At 43.1% G+C, this 18,826-nt stretch overlaps 2 protein-coding genes across 4 annotated transcripts in view; one reads left to right on the forward strand and one right to left on the reverse strand.

The window, feature by feature from the left end:
• Positions 1 to 221: 221 nt before the first annotated feature.
• Positions 222 to 18,826, reverse strand: part of SEC23B (SEC23 homolog B, COPII coat complex component) — a 39,173-nt gene continuing 20,568 nt past the window's right edge. For all 3 annotated transcript variants that reach the window (XM_045885362.3, XM_045885361.3, XM_045885363.3), the window contains 9 exons: positions 18,619 to 18,708; positions 15,638 to 15,744; positions 14,089 to 14,242; positions 11,866 to 11,943; positions 8,769 to 8,930; positions 7,347 to 7,433; positions 4,961 to 5,116; positions 4,521 to 4,586; positions 222 to 1,306 (listed from right to left, as the gene is read on the reverse strand). In XM_045885362.3, the coding sequence (XP_045741318.1) occupies positions 1,217 to 1,306; positions 4,521 to 4,586; positions 4,961 to 5,116; positions 7,347 to 7,433; positions 8,769 to 8,930; positions 11,866 to 11,943; positions 14,089 to 14,242; positions 15,638 to 15,744; positions 18,619 to 18,708 (990 nt within the window). In that variant the 3' untranslated portion in view covers positions 222 to 1,216. The remainder of the gene's footprint in view (positions 1,307 to 4,520; positions 4,587 to 4,960; positions 5,117 to 7,346; positions 7,434 to 8,768; positions 8,931 to 11,865; positions 11,944 to 14,088; positions 14,243 to 15,637; positions 15,745 to 18,618; positions 18,709 to 18,826) is intronic.
• LOC123851516 (proteasome assembly chaperone 2-like) lies at positions 15,945 to 17,218 on the forward strand. Its single transcript, XM_054509999.2, has 2 exons — positions 15,945 to 16,423; positions 16,624 to 17,218. Exons 1-2 carry the CDS (start codon positions 15,966 to 15,968, stop codon positions 16,979 to 16,981), a joined length of 816 nt encoding a protein of 271 aa, XP_054365974.2. The 5' UTR covers positions 15,945 to 15,965; the 3' UTR covers positions 16,982 to 17,218.

The raw sequence follows: 18,826 nt of genomic DNA on the forward strand, positions 1-18,826 counted from the left end.
AAAAAAATTAGAGACTCTAGGGAAAACAAGAACAAATACATGAAGTTATGATGCAAAAAAGAAGCAAACCAACCTGTGGAGTGCTAGAATATAAGAACGTAAGTGACTGATTTTGTCACTGGGAATGTTTTCCTTCAAGTGGTTTAGGGACTGAGACAGCAAACCCTTAGAGAAAAATGTAATACTACCTGACTCGAACACAGACAATGTTTACATTATCACAACTGTGTAAATGATCTTTATTAGTTTTTCATCTTTCAGAATGAACTTTGAAACAGAAGACATAACTGTAGTTATAGGTTGGAATGTAAATTTTACCAACCTTGATAATATAAAAATAAAGGTATAGAAAGGTCCTCATTCTGGAAAATGGGAATTGAGAGACATATTGCCTAACACTGATACATCAACAAATAACTTGAAAGGAAAGGTTAAAACCAGTCACCTCTAAAGAGTAGTTCTAGGCTCAAGGAGTGAACTGTTATTATAAAGCTCTTTAGGATACGTTGTTTTGTTTTGTTTCTTAAAACCATGCATATATTACTTTGATTAAAAAACAGTACCTGTTTATTTTACTTGATGCCCGAGATAAACGTATTATCACTCTGTTACAGCCACTGATGCCCATCAGCCACTCTTTATGGCTACCTGGGCTGCGCTGTTTACATGTGAGTTAGGGACAGTGCACTCCAGACAGCTCTGCCTTGATGATAAAGTTTCACATATTTCAAGCTTTCCCTCGGTTAACATTAAGACAGAAAATGAGGATTAAGTTCAGGAAATATCTCTCAGGGGAGTCACTAAAAACACACACATACACACACAGAAACTTCAGGAAATCAAATTTGTATTAGCATTATTTTAACCAGTGCTTTCTTTATCCAGATTTATTTCCTTTCTGATCATTATGATTTTCACCTAAGTAAGTTGCCAAAATACATTACCTCTGATTTTATGTAACTGTAAAGTTAGGATATAAAAAGCATATAAACATCTACAAGTACCAAAACATTTATGACCTTACAACTTCATGATGCAGGAAGAGGGGCACAATAAGGAATACAAATAAATTATAATCTAAAGAGTTACACACAATGCTTCCTTTGATTATTTATTAAAACCCACAAGTAAAGTGAAAGGAATGTTTTTAAGCCGTTATCAGCAATTGTGAACACAATCCGATGTGTTCTTCAATGTTCTGCTCACATCTTCCAGCTTAACAAGCACTGGAGACAGCCAGCTTCTTCAAATGATCCATGAACACCTGCAGGCTAACATCATCAGTGAGGATGGGTGCTCCTGTTTCCTGAAATTTAATGGTAAAGATTTATTGGCAGGTATCTGAAAAGCTGGTTAGAATTCATGAATTATTAAGGACGCTTCCACCACCTTGGAACATTCACAGTGTTAGCCCCTCTGCTAGGTAGGAGGACTCTCGCCACTGCCATCCTCTGCCTAGCTAACTATTCTATCAACTGAAGCATAATTTCCCCACAAAACCCTTCTCCAAACCACTGAGGTCAGGCCATCCCTGCCACTACACAGTTCGGGCATATGCCCTCCTACTTTAATCCTCTCCATAGTTCTGATGACTCACCCAGAGTCTGGCTGCCCATCAAGCATGAGCTCCTGCAGGCCACACACCCTGTGTCTCACCTTCCCCATCACTCTGCCAGCACCTAACCCAATGTTCTTCATGCCATGCTTACAACAGAAGCTTGTAGGGTGGCATATTTACTAATGAGTGGATCAGGATCTCCACTGAAAAGATGGGTATCAGTACTATCAGAAAATGTTCATGATTTATGTAATGTGAAGGGAAAAGAACTGAAGAGGAACCTTGATTTCTAGTAAGATCCCAAATTTGTAAAAAATAAGTAAAAATATACATAATATACACATTTTATATTACCTACAAAGAAGCTGGAAATACTTAACTCTAGATAGTGGCATTATAAGTAATGTTAATTTTCTTTCTTAATCTTTTCTTTAACATATTCAAATTTTCCAAAATGATACTGTACTACTATTAGGAAAATATAAGCATAATTAAAATTTTATAAGAAGATGCCTTCTGGGAAGAAGGAGTACCTGTGCTTTTCCCTATTCCTTCCACTGAACACAACTAGAAACCCTGGGCATTTTATATAAAAAAAAATAAGAAGACTTTGAAAGGTGGAGAGAAGAGAGCAGACAAACCAGGGCCCTGAGTCCCAAGGAACAACACACTGGTGAGTGCCTTGGGTTTCCTTTTTGCCTCATATATCCCAGACCTGGAGCTGAAAAGGCTGGTAAACAATCACTGGACACAGACAAAAACAGAGAGAAAGCCAACTTTCTCTAGCTAAAGGACCAGTGTAGCCTAGCAACACAACAAATGTTAGATAATAAATCCAGTCAAAGATGACAGAAAAAACTGTGGCCCCACCCACACCAGCAAAGGCTGAGTGAGCACCATAGACTGCCACCCTCACAAGACAGTAACAAGGGACCCCAACACCCCTACCAGGATGCTCTCAGAGAAGGCCAAGTATGGCACTGGGGACTTCCTCCCCAACGGCCAGGGGGACGTCTCCCTAATTGCCATGGTACCAGTAGAGACCATTCGGGGAGCCTGCACTTCAACCCAGACCTGGCAGTAGTAAGATGTCCTCCGTGCCCCCTGCATTGGGTATCAGAGGCGGCCTAGTGGAGAGTCAGCACTTTCACTACCATCCAACACCAACAAGGCCATCTCCATGGTGGGATTAGTGGAGACTAGGTGGGGAGCTGGAACACCCATCCCCACTCAACAGTAACAATAACAATGAATTGTCCCCCATCCAGGTGTCGTGTCAAGAGGCCAATGGAAAACCTGGTTTGCTATCTGGCAGTAATGAAACAATGTCTTCCCCCACTTCTCTCCCAAAGCAGCATGACTAAAAGCCAGCTAAAACAGCCAATTTCAATAGATCCAGAGTCTCATAACAAATATGAAAATGTTCACATTTCAATCAAAAATCACTTGTCATACCAACAGCCAAGATCTCAAAGTGAATGAAAAACAGTCAGCAGGTGTTAACACCAAATTGACAACAGTGTTAGAATTATCTCACAAAGACTTCAAAGCAGCTTCAATGAGCAATTACTTGAAAATACTTGAAACAAATGAGAAAACAGCCTGAAAGAAGGTCTCAGGAAAGAAGTAGACATAAAGAAAAACCAAAGTAAAGTTTTAAAACTGAAAAATACAGAAACAAATAAAAACCTCGGTGTGTGAGTTCATTAAAGAAAAGGAACAGAGACAATAATCAGTGAACTGGAAGATAAAATAATAGAAATTACCCAACTGAAAAATAGAAAACAGGTGGGAAAAAATGAACAGGGTACCAGGGACCTGTGGAACCTCAAAAGACTTGACATGCATGTCACTGGAGTCCTAGAGAGAAAGGAAAAGGAGGATGGGCTGAAAAGCTATTCAAAGAATAATGGCTGATAACTACCCAATTTTGGCAAGAGAGATAAATACACAGAATCAAGAAGTCAAGCAAATTCTCAGTAGGATATATCCAAAAAAATCCACACCAAACACATGGTATTTAGACCTGGAGCTGAAAAGGCTGGTAAACAATCACTGGACACAGATAAAAACAAAGAAACAATCTTGAAAGCAGCCAGAGAAAAATGACATCTTACCTACAGGGGAAAAACAATAATGACAATGAATTTCTCATCAGAAACCACAGAAGCCAAGAGAAGTGGCAAAATATTTTTCAGATGCCTAAAGAAAAGGACTGCCACCAGAATCATAGAAGTGAAGAACACGGCAGCAGTCGCCAGGTGTTAAGGAAGAGGTGGAAGCTGGAGGGAAGTGAGAGTGACTATACAAGGGCAAATGAGAGATCCCTGTGGTGATGGAAACGTGTATCTGGACCTTATCTATGTCAATATCCTGACTGTGATACTGCATTACGGTTGTGCAAGATATTCCCACTGGGGGATGCAGGTGAAGAGCACAGAGAATCTCTCCATATTATTTCTAACAACTGCTTGTAAATTTACAACTACCTCAAAAGAAAGTTTAATTTTCAAAGTTAGAAGAGGGAAAGGAAAGACTTGAGAGAGACATAAATGTTGGGAATAATTAGATAAAAAAGGAGACAGAGGCTGAAAAGTGAGGAGGAGACAGAGCCAGTGGTAAGCAGATGTTTTTGCCCCACACCCTTGGGAAAGAGAGGAGTGGGGTTGGAGGGCAAGGGGATGTCTGGGGAGATGTTGCTGTGTCTATGAAGAGAGCCAAATGCAGGTCACGCCACAGAGTTCTGTCCTCTGGTCCGAATCTGTCATAGTAGGCTGTGTACTGCAGAAGAGGATCCACACGAGGCACCCCCTCCCGTCTCAGCTATGGTACTGAAAGGTTTTTCTCCCCCCCAGCAAAATACCTGAGTTATTCTGTCTCTAAAGCCAAAACAGATCCATCTGGTAACTAGTTTTTCAAAAAGGAGCCTGGCCTCCTCCCCAGATACCTGACAATTTCTTACCTGTCCCCAGGCGTACAGGTTATTGTGTGTCTGAGATGGGTTCACTTTGGACAAAAGGAATCGAGCCTTTAAAAACACAAGAGATTTAAAGATTATAGGTGACATTAATATTGGTGTAGTAGGAAAAAAGTTTTTACCACATTTCCTTTTGTTAAATTAGCTTTTTTTTTTTTTTAACACCACAAAGGTACCCATTTCATTAGTGTAAGCCAATGACTCTCCATTTATTAGGGTTCCTGAAGCATGAAGTGTTTTATTTTGGCAATCCTCTACTTTCTACATTAATGTATTATTACCACTCATTTAAGAAGTCATATTTGGAAGTTTGCCTGAATGTCAATTTATGTCACCACATAAAATATTAACCATGCTGTTTGGATATATAGCCATTTACATCATGAAACCACCAGAACACGAGAGCTGGAATACAGCTCACTCACCTGGCTGCCTCCGTGCTCCGTGTTAATGTAACGTGGCATGGGGAAGCGCGCTTGCAGAATCTCTTGGGCATCATCCAGTGGCGCTTGCAGGAGGTGCTTGAAGTTTTCATACTCAGGCATGTCCTGGTACCCAGCTTTACGCCACTGGGCTATGGTCTGCACCAAGATAAACCAACAACCAAAACCATTGTGGAAACACAGAAACAATAGTCTTCTCTGACACTCCTGACATTCTAATACTCCCACTACCACCCAGAACTTGTTTCCAGGGAAGAAGTCATGTCAAGAATGACAAGTTGCAGTGGGTAGCAAGGGGAGCTGGGTAGGACAAGTATGAGTAAGCAAAGAGATGCAGCCAGGACACCCCCACCTACACAGTTCTCCCAGAAACGTCAGAGCCATCAGTCACACCTCTTCCCTTTCTACCTGTACATACCAACCAGCTAAAAACACCCAGGGAACAGCTGTCCCAAGGAGCCACCTGGCCTTTCCATCTCCACTGCCATCACTGGGTCCAGCCGCCCATGTCCTTCCAGCTGGTAGGGAAAGGGATTTGTTGGCTTCCTACATGGAATCCATCCCCTCTTTCTCTTCCCTAGGGGCACACCTCTACGCCTAACTCCAGTGCCTAGTGTCACCCAGACTCATCCCCAACTCCCCTGGGCTCTGAGTTAGGATACTCTTGGTGGGGGAGAGAAAAGCTGCAAGAATCAATGCATGGGTGTTCATTAGGCAAGTAGAAGGCAATATACTACAGCATAGAAGGTAAACCAATCTCCCCACCTCAGCTGACACTGTGTCTCCCCCTCTTTTATCCCTATTGGCAACAGCTCTAGAAAATGCCTTGTGCACACATGAAATCAAGAAATATTCACTGACTGATTAATATAACTTTATAAATAACCTGACGTGCTTTCACGTGTTATTTAGGGGACACTAAGAAAGAAAACAGTGGAGGGGGAAATGGAGTAAGAGGATGTAACAAGTGATCGATGGGTTTTAAAAACAGAACTGTTAGTCTGATACCAGAAGAAGATTCTCTTTAGGTGCTTCCTTCTGCAGCCGGCTCTTCCCTTTTCAGAGTTTCCAGTAACATTTTTCAGGTCTTAATTTCTGACTGACTGGTGGCATAGAGGAAATGCCCATAAGCTCGTTTGGGTCCAAGAGTTCATCAGAACACCCACAACCAGCAGATATGGGGCTTTTGGAGAGTGAGAACCATGTCACTGTCTTTGTCTTTAGAAACCAACACTTGCATGCACACAGATGGTACTCAATAAATGTGTGAATGAACAGGATGGGGGTTGTGGTCAGAAAGTCTTTAAGGGCTGAGCTGAAGGCATAGAAACCTACATCATGATTATTGCTCCTATAGGAACCAGTGGGAACGGCAGTTGGTCACCCAATGGGCAAGCGCCTAGCAGAGTGGGTGCTAATGCTGAAAAAAGTTAAAAACTGTAAAACGCATATTAGTATCAGAAAACTAATTCATCCTAAGTTATTAAGGGAATTCTGAAATACAATGTATACCTTTGCAGAACATTTGAAATCACATCTAACATATAGATAGACTAGGAAGTCAAGTCAATCACCAAAGCAATTTATTGAAGGTAAAGAATGGACAACAGTAGGAAAAGAATTTATCAATGAACATAATGCTCAGTTAAAGGATTTTCTTCAGAGGAGCCATTCCCTTTCTTAGGAAACCCCTCTGAGGAAGAAAGGGACTCCCCCCTGAAAGCCATCCACAGTCATCCTAGGGATCCACAGACCAGGGTAAGGGTCAGGGTGCCATGTTATTTCATCAAAGAAAAATTTCAGTCCCAAATTTATTGTTTTTGGTGGTTTTTTTTAAAGATTTTATTTATTTATTTGTCAGAGAGAGAGAGAGAAAGGAGAGAGAGCACAAACAGGGGGAGCAGGCAGAGGGAGAAGCAGGCTCCCTGCTGAGCAAGGAGCCCGATGCGGGACTCAATCCCAGGACCCTGGGGTCATGACCTGAGCCGAAGGCAGATGCTTAACCGACTGAGCCACCCAGGAGTCCCCAAACTTACTGTTTACTAATAACTCTACTGTAACTCCAAAAGGATAGCAGTGTGTGTCAAGGGTCGAATGAGGGAAAGTACAGTGACCTTGTCTTACAATTCGAAAAGCAGTAAGTTAGAGTGATTTAAAAGGACCACCTGAGATTTACTTACAGCAAATATAATTAAAATTACTAAATATACAAATACCCCAGGGACCTGAAAAAAAGATTTTACCGCTATACTCATTCTAATAAACAGCGGGTCTTCTAAGCCCAAATTATTCCAAATGTCACAAAAACCTAAATTAAGAAAAAGAAAGCCAAAATGATAGTAAGGAAAGAAATTAGTTATCTTCTTACCTCACCAAGATAAATGACAATTTGGAAGAAAGTATCCATCAGCAAAATTCTGTCAGCTAGAATGCTGCTGCTGTCCAAGAGTACTGGCTGAAGAAGAAGGGAGAGAGATGGCGTTGGTCTTCCCCCTGTGCCCCCGATGGCGACTGCTCCACCCCCCACCTGGGTGGTCTACACAACAGCTAGGAGGCTGCGTACGAATGGCACCTGGCACAACGGCTCTCTCCATCTTTAAGGAAACTCCTGCTTTCTGCTCCCTGACCCAGAAGTTCTAAGTATCAACTCTGTATTAGAAAGAGGCTCCAAATAATCCCTCATCAACTGGGAAGAGAGATTAAGGACATCTTTTGCTCCAGGAACCAGAGATAATTCTAAACATTCTCAGTTTTGTGTTAGAAATGTATTTTATCTATTGGAGACACATCCTCTCAAATCTATTGCTGTAGTTGACTGAAAACAGCGATGCCTGTATGAAAAAGAAAAACTCGTAATAGGAGTTTTAAAAGTTTATTACAAAATCCATTTATAATAATTTCTATTTCAATAATAAAAGTAATGTACTCATTAAGGAAAATTTGAAAATTTGTCCCCAGGTCCAACAAATATTCATCATTTATTTTCACTTAGTTTTTAATTCTTGTATGCTAAAAAATACACTATTTAGGAAAGTTTCTATTTTGATTTTTTTCATGTAATTTTATTTTTTTTAGTAATAGCTATACCCAGTGAGGGGCTTCAACTCACAACTCAGAGATTAAGAGTCCCATGCTCGGCCGACTGAGCTAGCCAGGTACTGCCCCCTTTCTAGAATAATTAAATTCGATGCTTGTATCTTTTTTCTTCTTTTTTTTTAATTTTTATTTTTAAGTAATCTCTAAGCCCAATGTGGGGCTCGAACTCATGACCCTAGGATAAAGGGTCGCCTGCTCTACCAACTGAGCCAGCCAGGTACCCCTTCATATAACATTTAGTATTTTATCACATTACATAAACTTTGTAAATATTTCTCAGATTACTTATTTTCCTACTATTAAACACTTGGATTGTTTTCTAATCTTCTGTTATAATAGTTCATTTTCCTATTTCTTTGAACAAAGCTTTTCCTATATGTAAGAGGATTTCCTTCAGGCACAAGACATGGAATTACTGGGCCAAAGTAACTGGGAAAAAAAAAAGTATCTACATATTTTTATAAGTTTTTTTAATATATAATCCTGCTTTCCACAGATAATAGCTTTCTTTATACGTCCTGTGACTTTCTCCTATGTGTATTTTTTAATACTCAGAATTAATGTTAAACTACTATAAAGACTCAAAGTTTTCTTTTTTTTTACAGCTTTGCTCTAAGAGTAAACTTGCTAGAAAAAAAAAACAACCTGTATTACATGATTCCAATTCTGACAAAAGCATTCACATAAACCTCACCTCTGGCGGCCCGTGGAATGAATAGGAGTACAGAATGGGCTGGATCATGATGAGGGACTGGGTTAGATCCTGTCGGGCAAAATGGTGTCTGTAATATGACGACTCGTCAGGACTGTTGTTAAACACTTGGAGAAATGGAGATCTTCTAAGATGGAACATGAACTGCATTTACAAAGAAAAAAAAAGAGACAAATGCATACAGCTGTAACTTTCTTAGACACCCAGACAGCGAGCTTGCCTTAGGTCACTGAAAGAGAAGCTAGACTTTCAGACAAAGGCCTATGAGTTCCGGTAAGCAGAAAGTACAATGGTAGTACCAAGGCCTGGAGGAAGAGGGAAACGGGAAGCTGCTGTTTAATAAGTACAGTTTCAGTTTTGCAGGATAAAAAAGTTCTGGAGATCTGCTGCATAACAATGTGAATATACTGAAAACTACTGAACTGCACACTGAAAAATGGTTAAGAAGGTGTTTTTCACCACAATTATAAACATTATTTTTAAGAAAGGGGGAGGGGCCCTGTGGGTGTGTCAAAGCTTCCACAGGTAAGGGGAAAGGCAAAGAAGCATTTATTTCTGGAGTCACTGGGCCAGGGTGCAGACAGAATATCTGCTCTAGAGAGGCCACAGTGCCGTGAGGAAAAGGCCCACTCTGGGCAGCCACAATAAAAAGCTGTGAGCACGATACCAGAAAGTACTAGTAGGATGGGGTGGGGATGGAGGGGCAGCAGGAAGCTTCCCAAGCCACTGGGGTCTGAAAGATGTTCATGAAGAGGCCAGAGGGAGGGGACTCCAGCTGCAGTTACAGATGAGAGGCACTCAGGCTGGTGCACTGGCATCACGGGTGGAGGGAAGACAGGGATAAGAGAGGAGCCTGGAGAGGTATGTTCTTTACCCTGAGATCAGAAGAGGCATGGCAGACTTTTAGCTCTCTCTAAAGAGGAGCCAATACTTAATAAATAAAAATAGAAATAAAAATAAAATAAAACGAGGCACCTGGGTTGCTCAATTGGTTAAGAGTCCAACTCGTTTCTTTTTTTTTTTTTTTAAGATTTTATTTATTTGACAGAGAGAGAGCACGCATGCAAAGGCAGGGGCAGCAGCAGAGGGAGAGGGAGCAGCAGAGGGAGAGGGAGAGGCAGGCTCCCCGCTGAGCAGGGAGCCTGTGCGGGGCTCGATCCCAGGACCCTGGGACCATGACCTGAGCTGAAGGCAGATGCTTAACTGACTGAGCCACCCAGGCACCCCAAGGGTCCAACTCTTGATCTCAGCTTAGGTCTTGATCTCAAGGTCATGAGTTCAAGCCCCACGTTGGGATAAAGAGGCGCCAGAACATGAAAATGAGCTGCCTTGAGAAGTATAAAGCTTCCTGAGACTCCAAATATTGAACCATTGGTTCCTACATAATAATCATGGCTGATAATCAATACATCCTGTATGCAAGGCGCAAAGGACTTGAAAGAATGATTTAATTCTTCTAATATACCCACGAAGCAGGTTCTCTTACCACCTGTAGTTTATGGGTGAGCAAACTGAGGGGTAGGCAACTTGCCCAAGGCCACTCACACTGAGGGGCAGAACCGCTTTATTCTAGGCATCTGGCTCCAGAGACTGGGCGCTTGACCTCTAACCTAGATGCCTCGACGAAAGGAATCTTACAAACCACCCCATTCAGTGGTTTTCCAACTGTGCTCTTCGGTCTTAGCGGGTCCGCTGGGCCCAAGATGGGGGGCGGTGGAAGGTGCCCTGGCAGCAGCGGTGGTAAGGGTGGGCACAACCAGAGCAGCTGCAAGTCTGTCTGCTTATGTGCTGGCTTCTGAGGGGGTCCTCTCCAAGAAAGGGCTCCACAACCTCAAAGAGACTGCAAACCACTTCTCCAGACCCACTCCTTCCTTGTAAAGAGGACACCAACATCCATGGGGCTTCAGGGCCTCCTCCAGGGTCAGCAGGGGCAGAGCCAGCTCCGGAGCTGTGCTCGGACTCTGGCAGGACTGGGGTGCCCTCCGCAACACCGGACAGCCTCCGCTGCCCCAGCACAGGCCACAGGCGCAGGCGTCAGGGACCACAGAGCCCTGCCCTGGGCCAGGGGTCAGGTGAAGGGACCTCTAAGGCCCCCTTTCAACCCTGAGAGTTCAAGCTATACAAGTTCATGACTGAAACCTGTGTCCACTTTCCAAATTGAGTAATCAAAAGAATAGTTCCTACTAGGGTATGTGAGTGCTCACAAATTTATTTAAAAACGAAAGTGTGCTGCTCTCCACTTATTCCTCATTAAGGCATCTCCGAGGGAAGGGAAGAGTTGGCTCTGCTTCCGGCTCCGGGAAAGCCGCGCCCGTGAAGGGGCCACCTGAGAGTCGTGGGCCCCGCTGTGGAGTGGACCCACACCGACCAAGTGCCTGACGGGCGCCTGGGCCTGCGGGCAACACTCTCCGCCTCGGCTTGCCATCCTCACAACCACCCACCGAGCCCGGCTCTAGCTTCCTCATTTACAGATGAGGAAGGACGTCAGGAGAGATAAATACACAGATTCCTGACAGCGGTTTCATGCCGTGTCCACTCCTCTCCCCCCTTTCACTGTCCAACGGCTCCCGAATGCCTGGTTCGCGCACGATGTGGTCATTTACAGGAGCTCCTTACTGCTGATTCCCAGGTACGATCAGCACCGTCACTACACACATATCATTAAATATCTGTCATGATCTGTGGCCTCATTTTGTTATATTCACCTTCACAGGTGCTTCATTTTCTTGAGCAGCTGCTGAGGTAGCTGCCTACCCAGAACCTCTACAAATGAAGAGATTCTGCTGTGGTATTCAGCAACAATCCTGTTTTGCTGGGGTTGCTGGGGAGCCGCTCTCTTTTCCTCCCTGCGTGTCATTTGTCTTCTGTAGGGCTGAGGCACTGTCTCGCACACAGACACAGTATCTGTCCTGAACTGAACAACCTTCATCACCTATAGATGGAGCCTCAAAACCCACCAAGTCTTCACTTTAGCCTGAGAGCGGAGAGTTTTATTCCTATAACAATTTATTTTTCGTATTTAAAAAATACAGTGCTCACTTCAGTAGCACATATACTAAAAAAAATACATATTACTTACCTGAGGATACAGAGAGAAGGAATCTGATAACCTAAAAGACGTGGGGTCTTCTTTGTTATACTGTCCAAACTTCTGACACTGTTGAAAGAAAAGCAAAGAAGAAAAAAGTCAAGTCAGTGTCACCTGGAAAACACCTTGCAGTAGGAGAGCTACATTCCAGTCTCAACTCTGACTGATTGAGGGTCCCAGACCAACGCTTCTCCAGCATAGCCAGACAGACCCATCACCCAGGGCGCTGCTAAACAGATTCTGATTCTGCAGATCTGGAGAGATCCTGCATTTCTACCCAGCTCCCAGGAGATGCTGCCGGAGGACTGCTCTGACCAGTCAGTGGCTCGAGGAGCTGTCTTAGGTGCCTCTTCCGTAGGAAAAACTCCTAAGTCTGCAACACTACAGCTCAATTTTCTTCCTTTTTTCAAAGACAAGTTTCTGAACAACATTTTCTCTTCCACTTTTATTTCCTCTTTGTTTCACACATCTCCTCTGGCCACTAGACAACTGGACCCTCTGCCACTGAAAGAAAGCCCATCTCTGGCAGTTACCCTCTCTTACCAAGTCCAATGACCTGGTATGGCTCTCACCTTCCTGGACTCCCCAGCACCACAGGTCAAGTGGCTCCCCCAAAGTCTGTGAAATTCTCCTCCAGCCGCTAACATAGCACCTTCCTATTTCCCCTCTCCAATGGATCCTTCTCTGTCTTGAGATGCCCTTCATCTCCCTACGTCCTAACAGTGGGTTCCTCGGAGGCTAGGTCTTGGCCCCCTGCTCCCATCCTCACTGCTTCGGCTACAAGTAACAGGAAAGCCAGACTGATGTCAACCATATCCACTCCCCTACCCCGCCCCTGTCCAGTGCTGCCTCTAACCTGAGCTCCTGTAGGGACTTCCAACCAACTACAGGATAGCTTCCCTCGGACATACTTTCACAAGTTCATGAGTAAAGTAAGTTGAACTATTTATCACATTAAAAAAAAATTATGCCTCTCTCCACCCTTTCCCATCTTCCAGTTCTTTTACCTCTCCATCATCCTTGCAGTCACCCACACTCAAAACTTGTTAGTGTTAATTTTTTGGTTTTTGATTCCACCTAGTTTTAACAAGCTTTATCAATTCTTCTTTCAGCATACATTCTGATTCCAAACTTTCCCTCCCCTTCGACGGTCCTACCACCACCCTGGTCTCAGCTCTCGAGCCTCCAGAATCCTCCACTGTTCTCCCTATCAGTAGCCTTTCACCCTCCAGTCTATCTCATTTGGTAATGGTAAATGTAAACACAAGCATCATGCTGATGGCATGCCCCTGCATAAGAATCACACCTAAGCAGTGACTTAACTTTAAAATCAAGGCATTCCAATAGAATTGTTGAATCACTATTGTGCACCTGAAGCTAAAATTACATTGTATGTTGGGCGCCTGGGTGGCTCAGTCGGTTGAGCGACTGCCTTCGGCTCAGGTCATGATCCCAGGGTCCTGGGATCGAGTCCCGCATCGGGCTCCCTGCTCTGCGGGGAGCCTGCTTCTCCCTCTCCCGCTCCCCCTGCTTGTGTTCCCTCTCTCGCCGTGTCTCTCTCTGTCAAATAAATAAATAAAATCTTAAAAAAAAAAAAAAAAAAAAAAAATTACATTGTATGTTAACCATACTTCAATAATAAAAATTAAAATAAATTCATAAATAAAATGAAGCTTTCTACAATTAAGCCACACCTTCACTACTTCCCACCAGTCTGTGCTCCCATGGTCTCTTCAGCGTAAGCTGAAATGCACAGCCACGTCCCACAAGCTTGTTCATGCTTTCCCTGTTTAAATGACTATGTGGTTTCTCTCTCCTGATTAGACCCAGAATCACACACATCTCTACACTCACTGGGCAATGGACCCCTATTGCTAAAAAAAAATCTGTTAAACCTGGAAGGAAAATATAGAACCACAGACCCACAGGGACTCATCTAAATCAACCCTTACCGTACACAGATTTGCATCCTTCTCTAAATGTCCTGTGCATGTTGTTTCTTTCCAATGCTAATGTAAGCCCTCGCAGGGGGAAAATGCATGTGTAACACTTGTCTTATGTCACTCCCAGGACGTCCAATGTTAGGCATAAAGTAAGCAACACAAAGTGCTTGTTGGCTGACTGTATGAAGTGACAGGTGTATGTGCCAGAGTTCCCTTCTCAAATACATAGCAGAGATTATGCCTGAAGCTGGTGCCCCAGTTGCCAACTCACCAGTCGGATGAGCTGTCGGTCCAGCCACCGGAGCACATCGGGCCCCTCCTCTGACTCTGCGCGGAACACTCCCAGCCGAGCCATCAAGACTGCTGCGGCCTCCTGGTCAAATGCTGCTTCTATGTGCCTGAGCTGGCTCTGCGCATCTGCCCAACTGACAATTCCAGAATCAGTGCCACGCTTACATTCGGGAGAGACCAGAAAACCAGCTTTCCGTTAAGATAAAGAAACCTAAGTCCTGCTCCTTCATCTAAGGCGACATAGATTCAAACTGCAATTGTCAATAAGGAATCACAGGAGTTTTACATACATTTTCATTTACCCTCATGTGATCTCTGAAGGCTTTAAGAACAAAGGAAAAATTACAGAGAACTTCCCAATGTTCTACAAGATAGCACAAGAATAGATACCCAAAAGGTACCCAAGTCTTCAGTTCCTTCCTCTAGATCAATCTTGCAAAAATCTGTATGTTTACAAATTCACAAAATGACTTTCCACATCATATCCATGGTAGAAAGAACGAGCACATATACAAAAATTTTTTAGACAGATAAAGACACTATGAACAAAACTGAAAGACAACAGACAGACCAGGAACAGATATGAACAACAATAATCATATCCAAAAGACATAAAAAGTCCCTGCAAATCAATGAACAAGAAAAAGACATAGGTTTTACAAAATGGGCAAAGGCTATCACAGAAGAAATATACATGGCCAATAAACATGAAACGTGTTCAACCCATTAATAAACAGAAAAATACATTAAAAGTGGCAAACTGCTCTATATTGTCATGTTAAAGATCGATAATATTATTAATGAGAAAACGGACACTCTCCTTACACTATTGGGGAGAATACAAATCCACTTCTTAGAAGAGTAGTCTCGCGGGATACAAAATTCTACTTCTATGAAGCGGCAAGAAAGAAATACCCAATGCACACAAAGACCTAAACACATGAATGCAGCACTGCTGGAAGGAAGGTAGGATGTGAAATTCCTTTAAGAGAGGAGGGACACGTCTCATCCAAACCATGCAACGCGGTGCGGCCACTACAGGGAAGGAGCAGCTGGTACGTACTGACGTGGAAGATGTCCCTGACACGTACGGAGAAAAGCTTACAAACATGCCAACACAAGAAGCCACACATGCACATTATACACACTATGGTACAGAGCTCCATGGAAATGGGCCCGTGAAGCTACCCGTGCAGTAAGAGCATTTCACCTCTGGGGAGAGTGGGTAAAGAGACCGATTCCTTCTACATTTATGAGCTGCTGGAATCTTTTACAAGGAGGATGTATTTATGGGTTACTTATCTGATAATAACGAAAATTAATATTTTACAAAAAGAGGATTCTTCCAGGCAAGTGCCTGCAGGTCTAACTAGGTTGGCCAGCAAAGCCTCTTCCTCCTCCTTCTTCTCTGATCAAATGAGCCAGTCAGGATTGGTGAGAACCATTCAATGGAATTACAAAGATAAACTAACAGATGCTAAATGACCTCTTCAAAAGAAAAACATCCGGGCTCAACCGGGACTGCTTACTTTCTGGCAATGGTGGTCACGCGGATGCGTCTCTGGGTGCTGGAGTGTTGATACTGCGTGACAAACTGGACGGCACCTCTGCCTCCTTGGGGGACCGGGGCACTGTGCTGCAGGCAACAGGCCACACACCTGGTTACTGTTACAGGCACGACTCAAACACAAATGGTCACAGAGCCCACTGTGCTCTTCCTAAAAAGACTGACACAGTGGTGACAGCACGGTTCTTGACACATTCTAAATGGTACACTTAAAATCTGGGCATTTCACTGTACATGACTTTCACCTCAAAAAAAAAAAGGAGACCCCGTTCTCCCACTTCTGTGCGACCATGTTCGTTCCCTGTGGAGAGTCGGTCCCCGACCTCACAGGCTACACTTTCCTAATGCCAGCAGTATCTGTTGGAAATGTTGGCCAGCTTGCAATGGATTTGATTATTTCTACACTAAATATGTGTAAGATTGGTTACTTCTATGATTGCCTTGTGCCGATGGTTAGAAACAATCCATATGCAACTGCAGAAGAAAATTCAACAGAACTCAGTATAAATGCTGAAATATATTCATTGCCTTCAAAGAAGCTAGTGGCTCTTCAGTTAAGATCCATTTTTATTAAGTATAAATCAAAGCCATTCTGTGAAAAACTGCTTTCCTGGGTGAAAAGTAGTAACTGTGCCAAAGTTATTGTTCTTTCAAGCAGTCATTCATATCACCGTAATGATCTACAGCTTCGCAGTACTCCCTTCAGATACCTACTCACACCTTTTGTGCAAAAAAGTGTTCAAACTGGGCGCCTGGGTGGCTCAGTCGGTTAAGCGACTGCCTTCGACTCAGGTCATGATCCTGGAGTCCCGGGATCAAGTCCCGCATCGGGCTCCCTGCTTGGCGGGGAGTCTGCTTCTCCCTCTGACCCTCCCCCCTCTCATGCTCTCTGTCTCTCATTCTCTCTCTCTCAAATAAATAAATAAAATCTTAAAAAAAAAAAAAAAGTGTTCAAACTAAAATAATGAGCCTTAACTGGGAAGAAATGGAAAAAAGCCCATGCATTCCTAAAATAGATGATTCTCAGTTTTGTATTCGTATTCCTGGAGGAGGTATCACAAAAACACTCTATGATGAAGGCTGTTCTAAAGAAATCCCAATGGTGGTTCTGCTGAAATTTCAGAAGGTTTCAGAAGGAGACAATATCCCAGATGCATTAGGTCTTGTTGAGTATCTTAACGAATGGCTTCAGATAATCAAACCATGTTTACAGTGTGATGACCCCACAGCATCTGCCTTGAAGTGGAAAATGCCAAGTTCATGGAGATTACTCTTTGGTAGTGGTCTTCCCCCTGTGCTTTTTTGATCTTTTTTCAGTTTTATACCTTATGTCCCAAGACACTTATTACCAACACAACTGTTAAACAACTATATAAAAAGTTATATTATCTGCGAATGTATTAGAAAATAAATCTTTACTTTTCACAAAAAAATCTCAAAGAAAATGGATTAACAAAAAGTTCTTTTGCCATGCTTTTCACTGTATTCAACAAATGTAAATTTTATACAATAAAATATTTCCTAAGTAAAAAAAAAAAAAAAAGGAACCATATCCAGATTAAATTTTTTTTTTTTTTTTAAGACTTTATTTATTTGCGAGAGAGACAATGAGAGACAGAGAGCATGAGAGGGAGGAGGGTCAGAGGGAGAAGCAGACTCCCTGCCGAGCAGGGAGCCTGATGCGGTACTCGATCCCAGGACTCCAGGATCATGACCTGAGCCGAAGGCAGTCGCTTAACCAACTGAGCCACCCAGGCGCCCGGAACCATATCCAGATTAATACTAAATTCAAGTAAATGATATGCATGCTAAAGTGTTTAGAGATGAAAGACATTGATGAGTGTAATTTGTTTTAAAATGCATCAAACATGGGGCGCCTGGGTGGCTCAGTCGTTAAGCGTCTGCCTTCGGCTCTGGTCATGATCCCAGGGTCCTGGGATCAAGCCCCGCATCGGGCTCCCTGCTCAGTGGGAGGCCTGCTTCTCCCTCTCCCACACCCCTGCTTGTGTTCTCTCTTGCTGTGTCTCTCTCTGTCAAATAAATAAAATCTTTAAAAAAATAAAAATAAAATAAAATGCATCAAAAGTAAGGGGCACCTGGGTGGCTCAATCGGTTAAGCATCTGACTCCTGATTTCAGCTCAGGTCATGATCTCAGGGTCATGAGATCGAGCCCCATGTGGGGCTCTGTGCTGGGCATGGAGCCTGCTTGGGATTCTCTCTCTCCCTTTCCCTCTGCCCCTCCCTCACACCCCCTCTCTTTCGAAAAGAAAAAAAGGCAGCAAAAAGATTAATTGATGGATAAATAGATATGTGGCAAAGCAAAGTAAATACAGTAAAATGTTAACTACAGAATCTGAGTGGTAGATGTACAACCATTCACTGTAAAATTCTTTTCACTTTTCTGTAAATTAGAATTTTTTTAAGGGGCGACTGTTGCTCAGTTGTTAAGCATCTGCCTTCGGCTCAGGTCATGATCCCAGGGTCCTGGGATCGAGCCCCGCATCAGGCTCCCTGCTCGGCGGGAAGCCTGCTTCTCCCTCTCCCACTCCCCCTGCTTGTGTTCCCTCTCTCGCTATGTCTCTCTCTGTCAAATAAATAAAATAAATAAAATCTTTAAAAAAAAAAAAAAAGAATTTTTTAAAATAGAATACTGGGGAAAAAACTGACACACTAAAAAATTCACAAACATTATGATGGCTGGTAAAAGCCATTCACCTTCTGATGAGCTTATCAGTCCAACAATTTAAGCTGTGAAAGCAATACACTGTCTGACTCTGACCAAACCCTAAAAGGAGAAAAAAGATCACGCTGGACTGGTATCAGGCAAACACAAGGCCAAAGTAGCATCAGTATGCACAGAAAGAAGCCAGAGGCCACCGGTCTGTAATAAATCAGAAAACACAACACTGAGACATGAAGACTCATGAAGAAATCCAACTCACCTGATTGACTACTTCAAAGTAGATGCCAAGCGTAGATGTGGGATCCAGGCCACAGATTTTCCACTGACTCGAGCCACCAACACCAAGTTCCTAGGGGTGAGAAGAGGAATTAAAACAAAAAAAACAAAGAAGCTATTCCTGTGGTTAACCACTGATGAAAAGTACTGACTCTGAGAATGGTAGGCTACTTAGAAGATCTCATTCCAAA

This window comes from Mirounga angustirostris, unplaced genomic scaffold (assembly GCF_029215605.1).
Source record: "Mirounga angustirostris isolate CCGP_5_RB_7025 unplaced genomic scaffold, mMirAng1.0.hap1 SCAF_10, whole genome shotgun sequence".
Lineage (NCBI taxonomy): Eukaryota > Metazoa > Chordata > Mammalia > Carnivora > Phocidae > Mirounga > Mirounga angustirostris.